The sequence below is a fragment of the Carcharodon carcharias genome, chromosome 3, assembly GCF_017639515.1.
Source record: "Carcharodon carcharias isolate sCarCar2 chromosome 3, sCarCar2.pri, whole genome shotgun sequence".
Lineage (NCBI taxonomy): Eukaryota > Metazoa > Chordata > Chondrichthyes > Lamniformes > Lamnidae > Carcharodon > Carcharodon carcharias.
Genome location: NC_054469.1, coordinates 135,280,239 through 135,302,014, shown reverse-complemented (window position 1 = coordinate 135,302,014; position 21,776 = coordinate 135,280,239). Strand labels below are relative to the sequence as shown.

At 41.3% G+C, this 21,776-nt stretch overlaps 1 protein-coding gene across 1 annotated transcript in view; it reads right to left on the bottom strand.

Moving 5' to 3' along the window:
* LOC121276335 (dynein heavy chain 11, axonemal-like) overlaps positions 1–21,776 on the bottom strand; it is a 564,873-nt gene that overhangs the window by 134,843 nt on the left and 408,254 nt on the right. The window contains exons 63-65 of the mRNA XM_041184616.1: positions 11,960–12,133; positions 8,660–8,895; positions 8,400–8,522 (exon numbers count right to left, since the gene is read on the bottom strand). Of these exons, the coding sequence (XP_041040550.1) occupies positions 8,400–8,522; positions 8,660–8,895; positions 11,960–12,133 (533 nt within the window). The remainder of the gene's footprint in view (positions 1–8,399; positions 8,523–8,659; positions 8,896–11,959; positions 12,134–21,776) is intronic.

The window sequence follows — 21,776 nt, the reverse complement described above, 5'->3', positions numbered from 1 at the left end:
CATCTAAGTCATTGATATAAGAACATAAGAACTAGGAGCAGGAGTGGGCAATTCAGCCCCTCGAGCCTGCCCTGCCATTCAATACGATCATGGTTGATCTCATTTCGGCCTCAACTCCAATTTCCCACCCTCTCCCCTTAACCTTTCAACCCATTACTAATTAATAATCTGTCTATTTCCTCCTTAAATTTATTCAGCGTCCCGGCATCCACTGCACTCTGAGGTAGTGAATTCTACAGATTCATGACCCTTTGAGAAAAGTAATTCCTCCTCATCTCTGATTTGAATCTACCACCCCTTAGCCTAAAACTATGGCCTCTTGTTCTAGAATGCCCCACAAGGGGAAACATCCGCTCCACATCTACTTTGTCTATCCCCTTTAGCATCTTATATACCTCAATTAGATCTCCTCTCATCCTTCTGAATGCTAGCGAGTATAGGCCTAAACTGCTCAATCTTTCCTCATAAGACAAGCTCCGCATCTCTGGAATCAATCTAGTGAACGTCTTCTGAACTGCCTCCAATGCAAATACATCCTTCCTCAGTAAGGGGACCAAAACCGTACACAGTACGCCAGGTGCGGTCTCACCAATGCCTTGTCCAGTTGTAACAGCACTTCCCTATTTTTATACTCTATTCCTCTAGCAATAAATGCCAAAATTCCATCTGCCTTCCTTATTACCTGCTGTACCTGCATACTAGCTTTCAGCGATTCATGCACAAAGACAACCAGATCCCCAGCACAGACCCCTACAGGACTCCACTTGTCAAATCCTGCCAGTCAGAAAACGATCCATTTATGCATCTGTTTTCTGCTAGAATCTATGCTAATATGTTACTCCCTACATCGTGAGCTTTTATTTTCCGCAATAACCATTGATATGGCATCTTATCAAATGCCTTCTGAAAATCAAAGTGCAGCAGGTATATAGGCTCCCCTTTATCCACAGTGCATGTTACTCCTTCAAAGAACTCTAATAAATTAGTTAAACATGACTTCCCTTTCACAAAACCATGCTGACTCTTCCTGTACCTTGAGTTTCTTTAAGTGCCCACCTATAAACTCCTTAATGACCGATTCTAACACCTTCCCCATGACAGACGCCAAGATAACTGGCCTATAGTTTCCCGTTTTCTGCCTCCCTCCCTTCTTGAAAAAAGGGGATATATTTGCTATTTTCCAGTCTGATGGAACGTTTGCAGAATCTAGCAAATTTTGGAAAATTAACACCAACACATCCACTACCTTATTATCCACCTTGTTTAAGACCCTGGGATGTAGTCCATCAGGACACGGAGACTTGTCAGTCTGCAGCTCCATCAGTTTGCTCAATACCACTTCAAAAACAGAATTACCTGGAAAAACTCAGTAGGTCTGGCAGCATCGGCGGAGAAGAAAAGAGTTGACGTTTCGAGTCCTCATGACCCTTCGACAGAACTAGGTGAATCCCAGGAAGGGTTGAAATATAAGCTGGTTTAAGGTGGGGGGGTGGGGGGCGGGGGTTGGGGGGGGGTGGTAGAGAGAAGTGGAGGGGGGTGGTGTGGTTGTAGGCAAAAGCAGTGATAGAAGCAGATCATCAAAAGATGTCACAGACAAAAGAACAAAAGAACACATAGGTGTCGAAGTTGGTGATATTATCTAAACGAATGTGCTAATTAAGAATGGATGGTAGGGCACTCAAGGTATAGCTCTAGTGGGGGTGGGGGAGCATAAAAGATTTAAAAATATTTAAAAATAATGGAAATAGGAGGGAAAAAGAAAAATCTATATAATTTATCGGAAAAAAACAAAAGGAAGGGGGAAGAAACAGAAGGGGGGTGGGGATGGAGGAGGGAGGTCAAGACCTAAAGTTGTTGAATTCATTATTCAGTCCAGAAGGCTGTAAAGTGCCTAGTCGGAAGATGAGGTGTTGTTCCTCCAGTTTGCGTTGGGCTTCACTGGAACAATGCAGCAAGCCAAGGACAGACATGTGGGCAAGAGAGCAGGGTGGAGTGTTGAAATGGCAAGCGACAGGGAGGTTTGGGTCATTCTTGAGGACAGACCACAGGTGTTCTGCAAAGCGGTCGTCCAGTTTACATTTGGTCTCTCCAATGTAGAGGAGACCGCATTGGGAGCATCGAATGCAGTAGACTAAGTTGGGGGAAATGCAAGTGAAATGTTGCTTCACTTGAAAGAAGTGTTCGGGCCCTTGGACGGTGAGGAGAGAGGAAGTGAAGGGGCAGGTGTTACATCTTTTGCGTGGGCATGGGGTGGTGCCATAGGTGGCGGTTGGGGAGTAGGGGGTGATGGAGGAATGGACCTCCAGGGTGTCCCGGAGGGAACATTCCCTACGGAATGCCGACAGTGGGGGTGAAGGGAAGATGTGTTTGGTGGTGGCATCATGCTGGAGTTGGCGGAAATGGCGGAGGATGATCCTTTGAATGCGGAGGCTGGTGGGGTGATAAGTGAGGACAAGGGGGACCCTATCATGTCTCTGGGAGGAAGGAGAAGGCGTGAGGGCGGATGCGCAGGAGATGGGCCGGACACGGTTGAGGGCCCTGTCAACCACCGTGGGTGGAAAACCTCGGTTAAGGAAGAAGGAGGACATGTCAGAGGAACTGTTTTTGAAGGTAGCATCATCGGAACAGATGCGACGGAGGCGAAGGAACTGAGAGAATGGGATGGAGTCCTTACAGGAAGCGGGGTGTGAGGAGCTGTAGTCAAGGTAGCTGTGGGAGTCGGTAGGCTTGTAATGGATATTGGTGGACAGTCTATCACCAGAGATTGAGACAGCGAGGTCAAGGAAGGGAAGGGAAGTGTCAGAGATGGACCACGTGAAAATGATGGAGGGGTGGAGATTGGAAGCAAAATTAATAAATTTTTCCCCCTTGTCTTCACTTATCACCCCACCAGCCTCCACATTCAAAGGATCATCCTCCGCCATTTCCACCAACTCCAGCATGATGCCACTACCAAACACATCTTCCCTTCACCCCCACTGTCGGCATTCCGTAGGGATCGTTCCCTCCGGGACACCCTGGTCCACTCCTCCATCACCCCCTACTCCTCAACCCCCACCTATGGCACCACCCCATGCCCACGCAAAAGATGTAACACCTGCCCCTTCACTTCCTCTCTCCTCACCGTCCAAGGGCCCAAACACTCCTATCAAGTGAAGCAACATTTCACTTGCATTTCCCCCAACATGGTCTACTGCATTCGTTGCTCCCAATGCGGTCTCCTCTACATTGGAGAGACCAAACGTAAACTGGGCGACCGCTTTGCAGAACACCTGCGGTCTGTCTGCAAGAATGACCCAAACCTCCCTGTCGCTTGCCATTTCAACACTCCACCCTGCTCCCTTGCCCACATGTCTGTCCTTGGCTTGCTGCATTGTTCCAGTGAAGCCCAACGCAAACTGGAGGAACAACACCTCATCTTCCGACTAGGCACTTTACAGCCTTCTGGACTGAATATTGAATTCAAAAACTTTAGGTCTTGACCTCCCTCCTCCATCCCCACCCCCCTTCTGTTTCTTCCCCCTTCCTTTTGTTTTTTTCCAATAAATTATATAGAGTTTTCTTTTTCCCTCCTATTTCCATTATTTTTAAATATTTTTAAATCTTTTATGCTCCCCCCACCCCCACTAGAGCTATACCTTGAGTGCCCTACCATCCATTCTTAATTAGCACATTCGTTTAGATAATATCACCAACTTCGACACCTATGTATTCTTTTGTTCTTTTGTCTGTGACATCTTTTGATGATCTGCTTCTATCACTGCTTTTGCCTACAACCACACCACCCCCCTCCACTTCTCTCTACCACCCCCCCACCCCCGCCCCCCACCCCCCCACCTTAAACCAGCTTATATTTCAACCCTTCCTGGGATTCACCTAGTTCTGTCGAAGGGTCATGAGGACTCGAAACGTCAACTCTTTTCTTCTCCGCCGATGCTGCCAGACCTACTGAGTTTTTCCAGGTAATTCTGTTTTTGTTTTGGATTTCCAGCATCCGCAGTTTTTTGTTTTTATCTTTTTTGCTCAATACCACTTCCCTAGTGAAATCACCAAGTTCCTCTCTCTCTTCCATCTCTTGATTTATAGGAATTACTAGAATGTTTTTTAAATCCTCTATAGTGAAGACAGAAGCAAAATATTTCTTCATTTCATCAGCCCTTTCCTTATTATCTACTAATAACTCCCCATTATCACTCTCTAGCGGACCAACACTCACTTTACTTATTCTTTTTAAATACATGTAGAAACTCTTGCTATCCATTTTCACATTTTTAGCGAGCTTCCTCTCATATTCTAATTTCTTTCTCCTGGTTAACCTTTCAGTCATTCTCCGCCATTCTTTATATTATTTCCCATTATCTGACCTGCCACTCACCTTTGCACAGTTATATGCTTTTTCCTTAAGTTTGATGTTTTCCTTAACTTCTTTAATTAAGCATGATGGGCCCTCTCTTTAAAATTTTTCTTCATAGTAGGAATGTACTTATTCTGGGTATTCTGAAATATACCCTTAATGTCTTCCACTGCTTCTCAATTGATCTATCCCCTAGCCAGTTCACTTTAGCCAGCTCAGCTTTCATCCCCACATGGTTGCCCTTATTTAACTTTAAAATTCTAGTCTTAGACCCACTCTTCTCCCTTTCAAACTTGATGTATAATTCAATCATATTGTGGTCACTGCTACCTTCAGTCTGAGGTCATTAATTAATCCTGTAACATTACATGATACCAAGTCTAATATAACTTGCTGTCTGGTTGGTTCCAGAATGTGCTACTCTATGAACTCCTCATTCAGGCTACTACTGCCAATCTGATTTTTCCAGTTTATATGTAGATTAAAAACACCCATGATTATTACCATCCTCTTATCACACGCACCCAATATTTCTTCTTGTATACTTTTCTGAGTTCCCTCAGCTGCATGGGGATAGGGGGAAAATTGGAAAATCAATAGGGGATTTGATAGGGGAACAGACAGGTATTTCTATGGTTCCAGATGTGAATCCAGATGTGTTATCCTATGATCAAGGATGTCACTGAGCAGCAACAGAGCACTCTGAGGGGGAAGGGTGGACAGTGAGCGGTTATTGTCCATAACGGTACCAACGACATAGATAGAAAGATGGATGAGGTCCTTCAGGCAGAGTTTAGGTAGCTAGGAAAGAAAGTAGCAAGTAGGACCTTAAAGGTAATAATCTCCAGATTACTCCCACTACCACTCCCATGTGCTGAATATCAAAATACGAGGATAGAACAGATGAATGCATGGCTGGGAGATGGTGCAGGAGAGGGGCTTTAGATTCCTGGAACATTGGGACTAGTTCTGGGGGAGATGGAACCCATGTAGGGCAGATGGGGTGCCCCTGAACAGAGCTGGAATAAATATCTTTGCCAGTAGATTTGTTAGTGCTACTAGAGAAGATTTAAATTAACTTGGCAGGAGTGTGGGTACCAGGTGGCGTGGAAAAACAAGGTGCACAGAGAATTGGGAGAGACAGAAACCACTAGAATAGAAAATAGTATGGTATTGGGTGGGGTCAGAATAAGAGGAAATGAAATAAAGTCTAAATTAAGTTTATTATGCATGAATTTGAATGCGAAGAGTGTGATAAATAAGGCTGATGAGTTGAAGATGCAGATAGCCATCTGGGAATATGATGTGGTGATAACAGAGAACTGGTTCAAAGAATGACAGGGCTAATACAGCTATTGCTGGGCATAAAGTATTCAGCAAAGATAGGGAAAGAAAGGAGGTGGGATACAACACTTATTAAGGAGAACATTACTGTGCTGGAGAGAGAGGATGTCCTAGAAGGGTCAAGGATAGAATCCATTTGGTTAAAGCTAAGCAACAACAGATGTATCACTACACTGGATTATTCTATAAGCCACTAACTAGTGGTAAAGCCAAAGAGAAGCAAATTTGCAAGGAAATTAAATGAAGGTGCAAGGACTGTAGTGTAGCTATAATTGGTGCCCTTAACTATCCTAATATAGACTGGGATAGTGATAGTATAAAGGGCAGATGGGGGAACATGTTTATTAAATGCTTTCAAGATAATTTTCTGGACTAGTTTGTTTTTGGCCCAAGGAGGAAGGCTGGATCTGGGTCAGGGGAAAAGTAGAATAAAGGGTTAACATCAGAAGTATACATGATAGTGATGTAATAATGATGTCCGATCACATGTCTGAGAAGTAAAAGAGACCTGGAAGAGGAGAAGCTCCAACCTCGTGTAGATGTCCAAACATGCACATACTTGCTGTAAATAAAGAGTAATGGATTTGAGAAGCTACAGACTCTAGCAGCTTATTTTGGGAGAATAGACAATCCCTAAAATCCTCGTCTAGACCCCTATCACACAATGAAACAGGAATGAGGTAGATCAAGTGTGAGTAGGGAAACATTTAGTGGACAGTGATCATTGTATAATATGTTTTAGGTTAGTTATGGAAAAGCACAAAGAGCAATCCAGAGTAAAAATAATTAATTGTGGTAAGGGCTAACTTCAGTGGGGTGAAAACAGATCTGACCCAGATAAATTTGAATTAAAGATTTGTTAGCAAAACCGTAACAGAATAACGGGCTACCTTCAAAGAGGGCATAACTCAGTTAAGTTAAGGTACGTTTACATGAGGGGGAAAGATAAGACAAACAAATCCAGAATTCTCTTGATGACAAGTGATAGGGAGCAAGATAAAGCAGAAAAATGGTGCTTATGACAGCTATCAGGTGGATAATGTTTTGTTGTGTGGTTGGGGTCTTGACAGGCTTATCGAAAGGGACTGGCTGGAAGGCCTCAGTGAAGTTTGAGATGCCAGGGTGGGAGGGTTAAGTGGGAGGTGGGAAGGGGATGCCTCTGATTGCCACAGGGGACCTCCTCCCCCTATTCTTACCCGATACAAGCTTGTCCAGTAAAACCTGTTGGGCTAACTGCTTGGCCTGGGTCTCTCCCTGCTGCGGGTAAATTAGCAGTGAAGATGGGTTGAGGCACTTAAGCTGCCATTAATTGACCACTCAAGGGTCTCAATAGGGCTGCTTGATGCCTCCACTGACCTGTAAAATGGGAGACAGGTCAGGATGGGCGGGGAGGCAGCGGGCAGGCCACATGCTGCACTTACAAGCCTCCCACCCCCCCCACCTTCAAACGCACCAGCAGAGGGCTGTAAAATCAAGCTCATCGTGGGGTTCCCGGGGGGAAGAGAGCGAGGCCTTGGAACATGGGTGGGGGGGGTGGGGTGTGAGAGAGAGAGAGGCCCTGGAACATCGAAAAGAGGGGGAGGGGCCCTGGAACATGGGAGAAAGAGGGAGGGGCCCTGGCACATCATGGTGGGAGAGAGAGAGAGAGAGAGAGAGAGAGGCCCGGGAACATTGGGGGGACGTAGGCTCCAAGGCCACCATGACAGCTGGTGGAATTTGAATTCAATAAAATGGAATATAAAGCTAGTTTCAGTAATAGCTCAGTGTCAGCTCTGAAGAAGTCATATGGGCTCAAAATGTTAACTCTGTCTTTCTCTTCACAGATGCTGTTTGATCTGCTGAGTTTTTCCAACATTTTCTGTTTTTGTTTCAGATTTCCAGCATCAGCAGTTTTTTCCTCTTTATCTCAGTAATGGTGACCATTAAACTATCACCAATGTCATAAAAACCCATTTGGTTCACTAATGTCCTTCATGGAAGGAAATCTGCCATCCTTACTTAGTCTGGCCTACATGTGACTCTAGATCCACAGGAATGTGGTTACCTCTTAACTGCCCTCTGAAATGGCCTAGCAGAGCACTCAGTTCAGGGCAATTAGGGATGGGCAACAAATGCTGGCATGCCAGCAATGCCCTGCTGAGTTCGGGTTTCTCAGTTCCCTGCCCTGTGAAAATGGATGTGTCAGAAATGGGAGCCGGATTTCCGTATCCAGGTCCCGTCATTTTTAAAAGTCTCCGGAGTCTCCATGACTATAGGAAAATCTGGCTCCTGGAATGGGACTTAAACCCACAACCAAATGACTCAGATGTGAGAACTGAACCATGGTTGGCAAAGCCTGTACGTATGCTTTATTATTAAAAGCTTACTATGGCTATTCAGTCTGGTACACCTATACTTCCATTGTTTAACATGGCTTTTGATTGCTTTTTCCTATCGCAGGCACAATTTCACAGCTCTCCCCATTTGGAAAAGTTCTCAAATTGCATGTAAGATACAAAAGAGTAGGAACCTGCTATAATTGATCTCTACCCCTTCTTCTGCTTTACACATAGGAAATTGGCATAGCTGAGGCAAAAGCAGAGAGAAAACACTTAATCAAATCACAGATGTAAAATGGCAACTGAATAATAGCAGATGACATGCTATAGGTTATTGTATTTAGGTTAAGTAACTTAATAATTTATTCACTGAGAGCACTCACCTTCCCTTTTTAATTGTGTTTCGCCCGAGTACTGGATCGAGAACTGGATCCACGGTTTCCTCAAGGTTTTCAACCAGTACGGTATCACCACAGGATAATGCATGCTCAATGATGTCTAAATAACTTTTTTAAAAAAGATTCAGAATGCACATTTGGTGTTCAAATTAATTTGTAAGAACAATAGAATGAACATGCTTTAAATTAAAAGCTTTGTTTTTTTCAAACAAGTCAGCTATTTAAGTTATCTTCAGACTATTTACCCTTTTTGTCCCATGCGTACAACTCTCAGCTCACTTCCATATTTGTTCCTAATCCACTTGATCCCTTGCTGCTGTGGGTCAATCATGAGTGGCCAGCGTTCACAGTTGGTCAGAATAGCAGCATTTTCTGTTGACATCCTGTCACTGGGCAATCCTTCATTATTCCAGGTTGCAATTGTGGCATCGTCAGTCAACATCGCTATAGGATCTAGACCTTCTGTTATTGGTATGGAAACCTGAGAGATCAGTAAAGGAATTGAACAATTCAATATAAGATTTTCTCTAATGGTCTACTAGAATGTTAGTCTGTGCAGCAAGTTAGCATATTTGGATGGCAGTGTGTTAATCATAGAGTATCATACATCAAAAGTAGATCTCAAGGTTGTATTTGTGAAGGAATGGCATAATTCTCTCCATTTGCCTACTAGTTTCTCTGGTGTAATCTTATCCCATGAAGGGCAGAAGAGGGTGGGATAGGATGGGTTAGGTTAAAATTTCAAAAATCTGAAACCTGAACCCAATCTGCCTGAAATGTACCCACTTCAAGTTTTAAAAAAATGTTAATGAGGTTACATGTATAAAATTTTAAGATCTTAAATATAATACCCTTTAAGGGACACAGATTGCCAGTATCTGAGCTGGTTGCTCTGAGTCTCGGATCAAGTGACAGAACCTTTCCATCAGTGGTGTGGTGTTGCTCTCTCTCCTCCTGGTGTACTGTGGATGGGCAGTTCTTGGGTATCTGAACATACAAAATCAGAAGGGGAGGTTCAGGGTGAATGAGGGGGGAGGTGAGTGGACAGCAAGAGGTTCTTGGCCACACCATCTGCAACTTGATCATCATGTCAAATAGCAGGATGAGGGCGAGTTGGGAGTTGAGAAGTGGCATGAGGCAGGATGCTACAGGCTCTACTGTAGCCAGCACCATGACGTGGAGAACCAACTCCTCCGTTGGGCTCAGGAAATAAAGGCATCCTTGTTCCCTGCCAGTTCTGCCCTGCTCCCTACTAATGTGTGCTACCATGTACTGCAAAAGAGAGGGAAGAACGTCAATGATTGTAAGGCACTGTGTTTGGGTGATGTGTCTGCCACAGCTGAAAAGCTGGAGCTATATGGAAGCAGCAGCAAGGTGTGAACCTGGGATCACTGGAATATGTATGCAGGTGAGGTGGAGTATTCGGGTGTTAGTTGTGAATCCTGAGTGTCAGGGACTTCTGATGTGATGGAGTGATGGAGATGCGGTGTACTTGTGTGAGGTCATTCAATCCAAATGCCAGGAATTGACCTCCGTGGCCTCCTTATCCTTCTGAGGGTAGTTCTTGAAAGCCTCCTCGTCCCCTGCAGAACCGTGGCATCTCTCCTCTTGCCCCTGGAGCCCTCTCTCTGCCCTGGTGTTTGATTTTCCTTGTTTACAATTGCAGAAATAGTACTTGGCGGCAGCCTTCTGTAATTCTCTTTAAGAACAGAAGGCTGGCTGCACAATGTGTTATTAGCAAATGCTGCTTGGCTCCCTGCTGGGCACTGAGCACAGGCGAAGCTCAGCCTTACACTACAATCAGGTAAATGAGGTGGCAGCACCAAATTTACATGTTGCCCATATCCATGTGACCAGGTGTGGGCAGGTTGTGAATCGTGGCCCCTATGGCCAAAAGGCAACATGGACCATTTTTTAGCCTATGATATTTCATCAAAATGATATTTTAAAAATTATGCTGAATTTCCCTACAGCAAGTAAATTATTTCTCCTTTTCAAAACCAGGTTACTGGTTAACAAATTGCTCACCTTCTACAAAAAAAATCAAACTTATCTCTGCTATTGCTGTATTAGGTTTGTTGTAGCTACACATTTTCTGGGGTGGAAATGGATGGGACAGTGCTGTCAGGGGAGGAGCAAGACATTGACCACTTTGTACTTTGTGAAATTCTTCTTGTGCAATCATGTAATGTTCCTATTACTATCCAATGGGAAGGTAATATAAGTGCTGCCCTGAAGTTGCATTTAATATATCTGATCTACAATACACAAATGATTCCATGCTAACATGAAAAGAACTAATAAAGGTAGATGACTTTGGCTGTCATTGGCAGTGCCTGCCCTATGGTGAAAGTTGACTGATAGACTCCTTGCAGCAGATGGCACAATTCTGTCTTTGTGCTGACGTGGAACCGGAGCCTGTGGAGGCAGTTATCCTCAGTCATTGCCAGGTCTGTGTACACAGGGTCTGAAAATATGGATTTGTGACATGATGGATCTGAGCTGTAGGCTCTAGCACAGGTGGATATCACCTGTGTACATTATTTTATCTTTAATCTTTTTAACCTCTAAATACTATGATTGGTGGACATCATTAATTTAACATTGACTTGTCAAACAGGTTGAGATTCTGGAATGACCTGTTGGATGCCGTTTCACTCCTTGAGCAGGAAAGGAAGTTTGAATACTAGCAGCTACGTGGCAGATCCTTCCCTCATCTCTCTCTCTTCTTGTCCTGCTGGTATTTATTTATGAGTAGCTTTTGGCATTTTGTGGCCAATTTAGACTTTGGCTGCTTTTGTAATAACAGAAATTAAACATGCACGACTAAATCAACAAAAAAAGAATGACATCCCCTTCATCAGAGAAACAAACAAAAAAGTGATAAAAGACCCCCCATTTACCTTTTAGAACTCACTTCTCATAAAACTTACTCATTGATGATGGAACTTGCACTAACAGTCTGAAAATCCTTCTATTATGCTATTGTTGCTCATCTCTATGCAGGATTAATGAATAACAAAATGTTGCACACTTGTTGCAAATATTGAGAAAACATCGTGATCTCTACAGTGCAATCTTTTTCTCATACACGGTATGTCCTTCTGCATTTGAGTTACTGCAACAACACAAGCATCTTACAGCTCTTCAGTATATGATTTCTATTCTAAGTTAGTAAAGTCATTAAATTAAAATGAATAGAATTTAAAGAAATGTTAGGTTTTAAATGCAAAGTATGTTAAGAAACAAACTGCTAACTTATGCCACTGGTTTCACTGTGAATTATTTCTTTTTTCTCAGACATATTTTCTTAATATGACATCACCTCTATGAAATTCAAAAAGAAAATTCATGTAAATGACACATTTCATGTGGCGCAACTGACACTTATTACTGCATTTCTTAACTGAAATGTATTAATTTTCTGCCATGGTAAATAATAGTATCACTGACAACAATAGTGCCTGAGAAAATTTCACATCACTGCATGAAACAATAGAGGATATACAGTTAAGAACTGACACAGAGGATAAAAGAGAACATGCCTTCAGTGATTTCAGAAAAGGAAGCCACATGCCCTCAACCAATTCCTGACGGTATCCTTTGGTAAAGGACCCAACATATGACACAAAGGCAGCTGTCAGCAACACATCTCCACATAGTGTCTTCTCCTGAGATTCAAAGAACTGGACAGATTGGGCCCAGCGGAAATTTTCTGACTGAGGAAATAAACAAATCTTGGAATTAATCATTATGCAAACACAAACTGGTTTTGGTTTACTTATTATCAAATTGATCAATTTTGAAAAACAGATTATTCTATTTCTAACATTAGAACAAACTTAAGACTAATAATTACCATTAAGTACAAAACTATCGGGAAGGGGTGGGGGGGGGGGGCGGTGGTGGTGGGAGGCGGTGCTGTTGGTTCAATGGCTAGTATGTGGATTGGATTAATGCAAATAGCATGGGGTTCGATCCCCATTCAGGCTGAGGCAGACTTGGGGCCTGCCTCCACATTCTACTTGTAGTGAATAAAATCACAGCAATTTATTGTGGTTCAGTGAATGATTGCCAAGGACCTGCCTTCAGGCAGACAACTCAAGAAAACAATGACTAAATTATTACAATTTTAATACAAAATCCTGAATCTGCATTCCTTTATTATTGGAAATCTCTTGTATGTTAACAGCAAAGGATTATGTTATTGATGTAATGCGTTGCTGCTATCAGCACAATGATAAAAATCACCCCACTACACAATACACAGCTAAAAACAATTTTGGTAACAGTGGCAAAAAATAGATGAAAAACAGAACTCTGTTTCCACTACAATATAATGTAACTTCATATAATACTTGTTGTATTAATTAACTATGACATAGACAATTATGAAGCAGTCACATTTAACTGAAAATGCAAGGTGATAGAAGATAGGATATGATGTTACTGTATAACAGAGCAACTCACTTGCACACAAATGCTTCACTTATAATATATCACAAAATCATTCAACAACATTATCATTGCCAAAGCCAATTTTCTACTGCATTCAATTTAGAAATCTTCAAACTGACTTAATAAAAGTACATGTTAAAAGAATATTATTTCTCTAGCAATGAGCTCCAAATCAAACTCATTGCCTGAAGTTGCCAATTTATGTGACTTCACCAAATGACCAAATTTAGCACAATTTAAAAAACTTTGGGTTTCTGGCTTTCATTCTGTATAAATATGTAACTAGGTTACAAGGATATCCAGTCTTTTGGTGTGTACCTTTACCTCTCATTTCTCGTAAGGTAATGTAAAATCTCTTCACAATGATGTATCCACTCACCTATGACCAGCCAATGAGAAGTGGCTTTTCAACAGATGGATATAATTGAATTTGTGATTGTCCATTGTCAAGCTGGTAACTGATCTCACATTTTCTTCTTCTTAGGAATTTCCTTGGGATCAAGGATGACTTTCTTCCACTCTAGCGTTGTGGGTCCTGAGGTGACTAAAAAGTCCAATGTTGGATCCACACATACTGCCACAGATGGGGCAGGTACTGTTTGATGATGTGGGTGCATCGGAAGCTCAGGTTTGGTATGCTCCTTCTACTGTTTGGACTTGGCCCCCACCTGGATCTGGCAAAGACGCTCGAAATGATTGGCATCTTTGTGGATGCTCCTTCGCCAGTTTGAGTGGTCTCAAGTAAGTGATTCTGACAGATGGATGGGGATGTTGCATTTTTTCAGGGAGGCATTGAGGATGTCCCTAAAACACTTTCTCTGCCCTCCTGAGAACCACTTGCCGTGACAAAGCTCAGAGTAGAGAGCTTGTTTTGGGAGTTTTGTGTCAGGCATGCAGACGATGCAATGTAGGGATGTTGGCCTGAGAGAGAACACTAATATTGGGGTATCTATCTTGCCATTAAATTTGCAGAATTTTGTGGAGGCATCACTGGTGATATTTGTCTGCTAGATGTTTAGCCTAAGGCCCATTGTTTAATATGCCTCCATGAATGCGTTGATGATAGTTTTTTTTAATTCATTCATGGGATGTGGGCTTCGTAGGCTAGGCCAGCATTTATTGCCCATCCCTAGCTGCCTTATTGAACCACTGCAGTCTATGTGGTGTAGGTATATCCATAGAGCTGTTAGGAAGGGAGTTCCAGGATTTTGACCCAGCGACAGTGAAGGACTGGCAATATATTTCCAAGTCAGGATGGTGAGTGACTTAGAGGGGAACTTCCAGCTGGTGGTGTTGCCATCTATCTGCTGCCCATGTCCTTCTAGTTGGTAGTGGTTGTGGGTTTGAAAGTTGCTGTCGAAGGAGCCTTGGTGAATTCTGCAGTGCATCTTGTAGATGGTACACACTGCTGCTACTGTGCATCGGTGGTGGAGGGAGTGAACATTTGTGGATGTGGTGCCAATCAAGTGGGCTGCTTTGACCTGGACGGTGTCAAACTTTCTGAGTTGTGCCTTCACATTCCTGACTTGTGCCTTGTAGATGGTGGACAAACTTTGTGGAGTCAGGAGGTGAGTTACTCGTCGCAGAATTCATAGCCTCTGACCTGTTCTTGTAGCCAAAGTATTTATATGACTAGTCCAGTTCAGTTTCTGGTCAAATGGTAATGCACCTCATGGACAAACATCTGTCGCTTATGAAGCCTTTTTATGAAGCAAATTACAGAACTGCAGAAGGTAAAATATTTTACGTAATTTTCTTTTTATTAGTAAATGGATGCTGAAATATTGGTAAATGTATTGTGCATCTCCAGTAGGAAATTAGATAATGTCAAATAGATGGGAACCTTGACAAAATAAGTCTTTGTCCCATTTCCTACTCATGCCAGTTCCAGTTCTCTCAACAAATCTAGACCTAAATGTTTTATTAGAATTATCAAAGCATGTCAGATTGAGTGGGCTTGAACTCTCAGCAATCCATATCAAAAAGAAAATCTGATTCTATAATCCTATGCATATAAACAGCAATTTAAGGGAAATAATGTGACAGTAGGATTCACCCCAATACAGTTATGAGTTCACCGTAAGCTTAGGTCAGTTAGTGGGCCTTTTGCTTCTAAGTTAGAAGGCTGTGAATCCATTATACTCAAGAGTTTTCTGAACAACAATTAGACTTTGTGGTCTTAAAGAGACACCTTATCAGCAGAATGATAACTCTGGCATTCCATGATATACATGACAAAAATGACATAGACACTATCATCAGTCATATGCTTAGGGAGTTTAACAGCAAAATTTTAGTGTATCTATGACAGATCCATTGGATTTTATTCAGGAAAAGTATGTACCATAATCATCTCATATTAAAGCTGGGTCCATAAACTCAATCCATAATTTGCCGCACACACTATGTGAAAACTCCAAGATATTTTGATTGTTTTATCCACGTTGCTAGGGTAATGGAGATAGTCTTATACTTGTTATGACCCAGTTTCCCATAACACTATAAACAGCTGTAGATGACATTCTTACAGAATTAAGTACTGTCATTAAGTACTATTAAAGCTGCATGATCCACAATTTCTATTATCTTTCACTTCGGCATTACTCATGAAAATAATAAACTCTTCTTAAAAAAAACTAAAATGGAAGCAAAAACAGACTCAACTTTTTAATCTAATTTCACCAAACTTAATATTTTCTATTGGAAGGAAATTGAAAAGTAAAATCTCTTACTTAATGAGTTTTGCTTTCCAATGGCATAAGAAAGTGGATTTTTGAATTGGTGATTCTGGCATAGAGCTTTGAGCGAAGGGGAAAACAAATTTGTGAAATCTAATCAAAGCTTCCTTACGATTAGTTCTATTATTTCTCTGATAACCCAGACCCAACTTTGTTTAGGTGCCCATTTGTCCTCCTTAATTCTGCACTATCAAGTGTGCAGGAGCAGCAGGCAAACATATTGAAAAAACAGTTAATTTAGGAATTCAATCATTCCAAAAATGGCATAAGCTACACTGTCATACCACTGAGCAAAATACAGAGTTTCTGTTAAATCGCAATTATTAATACAGGGATCATATGAGCTGTAACACTCAATAGTTTTATAATATTCAGTCATTGCCCCACCTATACATTCACAGAATAAAACTGCATAGTTATGGCATTAAGATAAAGATTAGAATTATCTAAGAGAGGGTGCATCTACTTTAATTCTTGATGACGAATGACCCCCTTTCACATAACAGCTTAAAAACTTTGATTGCGAGGCAATGCCGTAGAGGTATTGTCACTACACTGGTATTCCAGAGGCCCAGGGTAATGCTCTGGGGATCCAGGTTCAAATCCCAGCAAGGCAGATGGTGGAATTTGAATTCAATAAAAAAAATCTGGAACTTAAAGTCTAATGATGACCATGAAACCACTGCTGACTGTTGTAAAAAATCCATCTGGTTCTTCCCTACCTGGTCTGGCCTACATGTGACTCCAGACCCATAGCAATGTGGTTGACCCTTGAAAAATGCCCTCTGAACAAGGGCAATAAATGCTGGCCTAGCCAGCAATGCCCAGATCCCATGAACGAATAAAAAATAAGAGGGCCAGATTTTCGCTACTGAAGTTATAAGTTCCAGTCGGGAAGTTTCCTGGCTCGGCTGACCTGCCTTGGTTTAAAGGGCCCTACTAGGCCTCCAGGGAGACAGGGACAGGATTGAGTCGGGCCTGCCTTGTTGCTCTGGGACTTTTTAACCTGTTGTTTTAGAAGCTGTTAGGTTCTCTACCCCTCACATCCTCTCATTCCACACCACCCACCTCTCAACGTTTCTCATCCCCATGATATCTCCATAGCCACTCACTCAGTATCCACCATGGTAGGCCTCAAGAGCCACATGGAGATCAAAAAAATTAAACTTCTAATAATGTGATACAGCTCTTATTCCTACAAACTTGATAGAGAAAAAAACTCCCATTCATGAAACCCAATCAAAGCTTTTAAATCTCAAATGATTAATCTCTTATAAAAACAAACTTCTATTCAGACCCGCATCAAAGATAGCTGACCCTTTAATTGCCTCTTTAAACTATCAATCAAACTGTGAACTCAAATTCACTTGAGATAATTATAACTTTTGAAACTCAGCTAAACACTTATAATGGCATAATAATAGCCTTGGGAAATATTAACAAAGACCTCAATTGAAATTGCATGAACATATCATAGTTTTTTTTTCTAACCTACACCAAATGGCTTGTCAATCAAAGCAGTTCAGCAGACGGTGTTTCTTTAACTCTCACTGACAGCTTAAGCTTATTTTTTTTCATTTTTAAAGAGTGAGAGATTTTAAAAACTTCAGATCATAAGAGTTAGACTTACTCTGCACTTTAAAAGTGTTAACATCTGCTCCACCAATTAGTGACTCCAGCATTGTGATTTAAGGTCTTTGGACCAGCCAAAATGATGTCTGCTTGAGCTCGGCACTATGTTAAAATGGGCCTGTGGAGTTCGGGATTCCCGTCTGTGTGAACCCCACCCGATTCCCTTCTCACACTGGCAAAAATTGGATCTGTCAGAAATGTTGGCAGGACTTCAGCATCTGCGTTTCATGCTTTTTCTGAAGCCCGCCAGGGCTCTCGGCCTGCCCTTCAACCTTACAGTTGGATGGGCAAGTCCTTTAACTACTTCAATTACTTTTTAAATGGCCTCAATTGGCCGTTGACAGGTTGGCGGGTGCACAGCTGATTCGGCTGCGCCCTGCCAACCTGAAAATTGAAATGGCATGGGGTGACATCGGGAGTTCCGTCATTTTATGTGCCGGCGAGTGGGCCCCGACCCCTGCCCGCCGAACTTAATATCCTGCCCCAAGAAAATCTGGCCCTTAGTTTTTCTTAGTTGCATTAGAATACAGACACACAAACAAACACACTCACAGGTACGAAATGACCAGTTGCATCATGGAAGATAAAGACTATTACTTGATGTGCCTTACATTTTGTCATAAACTAAGCATTCAGATTTATGGTGAATAAAATGATACTGAGTTTGACAGATAAAAACTAACAAGGAATGCATTAATTGGTCTTGAAGACTACATCACTGTAGATCAAATTCTTAACTCTCAATCTATAAATGTTAACGGTTAATATTTATTTTATAATTAGTCTGTGAAATACTATGTCATAGCTTATTCTATACATACACCTGAAGGTGGAAAGTAACTATGGCAATATTCAAATAACTAACTTTGGGAAGAGTATGCAGATGTAATTATTATTTGTCTTGAAATATACAAATTAAATCAACTATTTATGTAGTAAATCGCAATTTGTGTAGTTTCACAGAAAATATCTCCTCTGGCATTTTTATCTTTATTTTTATATGTACAACTGCCTATTTCAATAAATCATTGTGGAAGAACAATCCTGCTATGAAACAATTAATTTGCAAAGGATGTACTTTGGTTAATCTATCCTCTTTTCATCTTTGGATGGTGGGCTATAACCAATAAAGTATACATGTTGATCTTGTAAATGGCATTGGAAGTTTAGTGAAAATGTTCATTGGTCATCAATTTGGGCTCTAGTTAGAGCTGTAATAATTGTAACATGTAATCTTTACATAATTTATCATTGGTGACATTTTAGCAACAAGGGTTTAGGAGCTATTTCATGTACTGCAATAAAATTTCAGACAGTTAAAAATCACTATAATTTTATCCTAATGTATTATAGATTGCACATAATGTCATTTAGTCTAAGGTGACCCTTTCTAATTTTCAGCAGCTGTTCGGCCTGGGAGTAAGTTAATGATTAAATATATATTGGGGTCCATCCATGTGATTTATTATCCAAATGCTTTCCCATGATATATAGACAAAATCATCTGTCTTGAAATCATTGAAAGGTTTTAAATGTGCTATGTCTCTCAAACTAGCTCCATAATTAATGTTCTGAGTCATTATTGTCTGCCAACTAATCTAAACAAATTAGAAACATTATTAAATTTACCAGTGGTCAAATTGTATTATTCAATATATGTACTCTGAATAATGTACTCTGAACAGAAGCTGACTGTACCTCCATCACACTTACTGCAAATTCATTCCTCCTATAATTGCTATTACTAAGTATAAATTCCATTGGACACCTGAGCTCAACTTGGGAGCTTTGTCACGAAGCCTGATCGGCACATATGTAATGCTTGGCTTGCACAGTTTAGTTTTGACTTGGTTGTAAAGGAGACAGAGGCTGTGAAGTTAATTTGAAGCTTATCGTCAAACATATTGCAAATTTTGCTGAGGGCAGAAACAAACACCACTAATACGAAGAACTCAAAGGGTGGTTTCTTGCACATTAATGTAAGCAGTAAGTAGAATAACATTTTTTTTACTTGAATAAGTGAGTCAAATCAGGTTTATTAATTTCAGTTCCTGGCTTTTAAAATCAGATGCTGTGGGCAGAGAACAACAAAAACAGCTTGCATTTATAAACCACCGACAACATCCCAAGGTGCTTCACAGGACAGAAAATTGATACTGAGCACAAGAAGGAGATGTCAGGGAAAGTGATCAAAAGCTTGGTCAAAGAGGTAGGTTTTAAGGAGTGTCTTAAGGATGATAGGTCCAGCGGCAGAGAGGTTTAGGGAGGGCATTCCAGAGTTTAGAGCCTGAGCAGTGGAAGGCATGGCTGCCAATGGTGAGGTAATGGGTGGGAATGTCTGTGTTGGATGATGGCAGAATTCTTGGAGGGTTACATGACTGGAGGAGGTATCAGTGCTAGGGAAGGGTGAGGCCTTGGAAGGATTTGAACACAAGGATGCAAATTATAATTTGACTTGTTGGTGGACTGGAAGTCAACGTAGGTCAGCAAGTTCAAGGTTGCTGGGTGAATAAGACTTGGAGCAAGTTAGGATATGAGGCCGGTTGTCAGAGCATCAAAATATTCAAGTCTGGAGATTCAAAAAAAAGCAAGGTGAATGTTTCAGCAGCAGCTGGGCTGAGGCAGAGATGGAGACAGGCAATATTACAGAGGTGGAAGTAGGAGAAATTAGTGATAGAGAATATATTGGTTCGGAAGCTCAGTCAGAGTCAAATTGGAGGTTGCGAACAGTCTGGTTCAGGTTGAAAGAGCAGCTGGGGAGTGGTGAGGGGGGTGGAATTCGTGACTAGGGAATGGAGTTTGCAGCATGCATATGAACAAAACACTGAAATGGCCTAAATCAATTTTTTTTATGATCATGAAGGATTGACAAAATTGATCCAAATAAATTACTCAATACAGTGAAGAATTCAAATACCAAAAGTAACATTAAAGAACAGCTAACTTCAAAGTAAGCAGAGAACTCAGAGAGCGGTAGATTTGTAGAATAACTCATCAAAAAAAGGTATTGTAGCCTACTGATTATGGTATTAGGCTAGCAATTCTCACCATAACAAACTGTGAATTACATAGGCAATTACATAGATATGAGGGGAGAACTGACTAAGGTTGATTGGATAAATAGGCTAAAAAGTATGGAGGTAACTAAAGAGAGGTAAAATTTAAATAAATAATTCACAATGTTCAACAAAAACACATCCCAGTAAAAAACAAAAATTCAGCAAGTAAGACCATGGCTCAAACAGGAAGTTAAGGATAGTATTAAATTAGGCTTGTCCAACCCCCGGCCTGCATCTGGCTCCCAAAGCCAGTTTCAAAATGCAGGTCAAACAGGTAATTTGGAGTGGAAGATTCTGCAAGGAGCTGCTCCTTCAATCACAAGCTGCTCTTCTCCTGTGTTTACTGCTGATAGCCTTAGACCTTAGGTAGTGAGCCCATCACTTTCAGCCCTGAGAAATGCCCAGTCTACCTCAGATTACCCTGGAAGGGCAAGATATCTCAAAAAAATTTGAACAACAGGTGAAGTGTCAACTGTTTCATGCTGCTACTATGCAGTTGCAACACGAGTGGTATTCACCATCAACAGGATACTGCTGCTAAGTCAAAAAGGTGTTCTGCCTATCACACAAATGAGTAATGTGGTATATGAATTTCAGTGCCATCGTGTTACTAGGTATGTAGGCTGCAGGTCCCAATGACTGGCAGATCGTATTAAACAGCATGTCTCTTCCACTGTTCGAATGGGCAAGGTAGAGATTGTATCCAACCAGCCCCATACTTGCAAAACTCAAAACACAGTGTCCAACATTAAATGTAATTACATGATTGGACAATATTTGCTAAATAATCCTCAGTGTGCTAAAAATTATGCCGACAACCAATTTAAGATTGTCAGTTGAGCTCGCAATGCGGTGCATTTGCGTATACTGGAAGATACCTACACTAACACATAGAGCCCTGTTTTTTTGCAGCCAGAAAGGTGTACACACATTGTGCCTGTTTTAGCTAAACAAAATAAGCAATGGCCATTTGCTGGTTCATTCCTCAGGGCAATGCCTTGACCAATCAGAGTCAAGCTGCCTGGTTTAAATTTCAAACAATTCTTGACATTTAACTGTCAGTCACCATTAAGTGGTGGATTCTCCACTTGCCAACCAATCAGCACTCTCTCCGCATATAGTATAAAATTGTTGCTTCCCTTGACATTGGTATTCTTGCAATTATTCTGACGAGTGCAAGACGAAAAGCTTTGAAAAAATGTCTTTTTTCAGCAATACTCAAGCTCTGTACTACCAAACGACTTATTTTCATTAATACTCTTTTTTAACTTAACAATTTATTGCTTTGACATAGTTTTATTTTTTCTCAGCAAGTTTGTTTTCTTAATATCACAACTTTGTTTTAAAATTTAATTTAACATTATGTCAAACATTATCTTTCCGAAATTTGTTCATTGGTCCCTTGAGTGAGAGAAAAATGGAAATGTGCCTCCCCACCACCCCAAGCAAAAACGTTGGACAAGCCTGTATCAAGT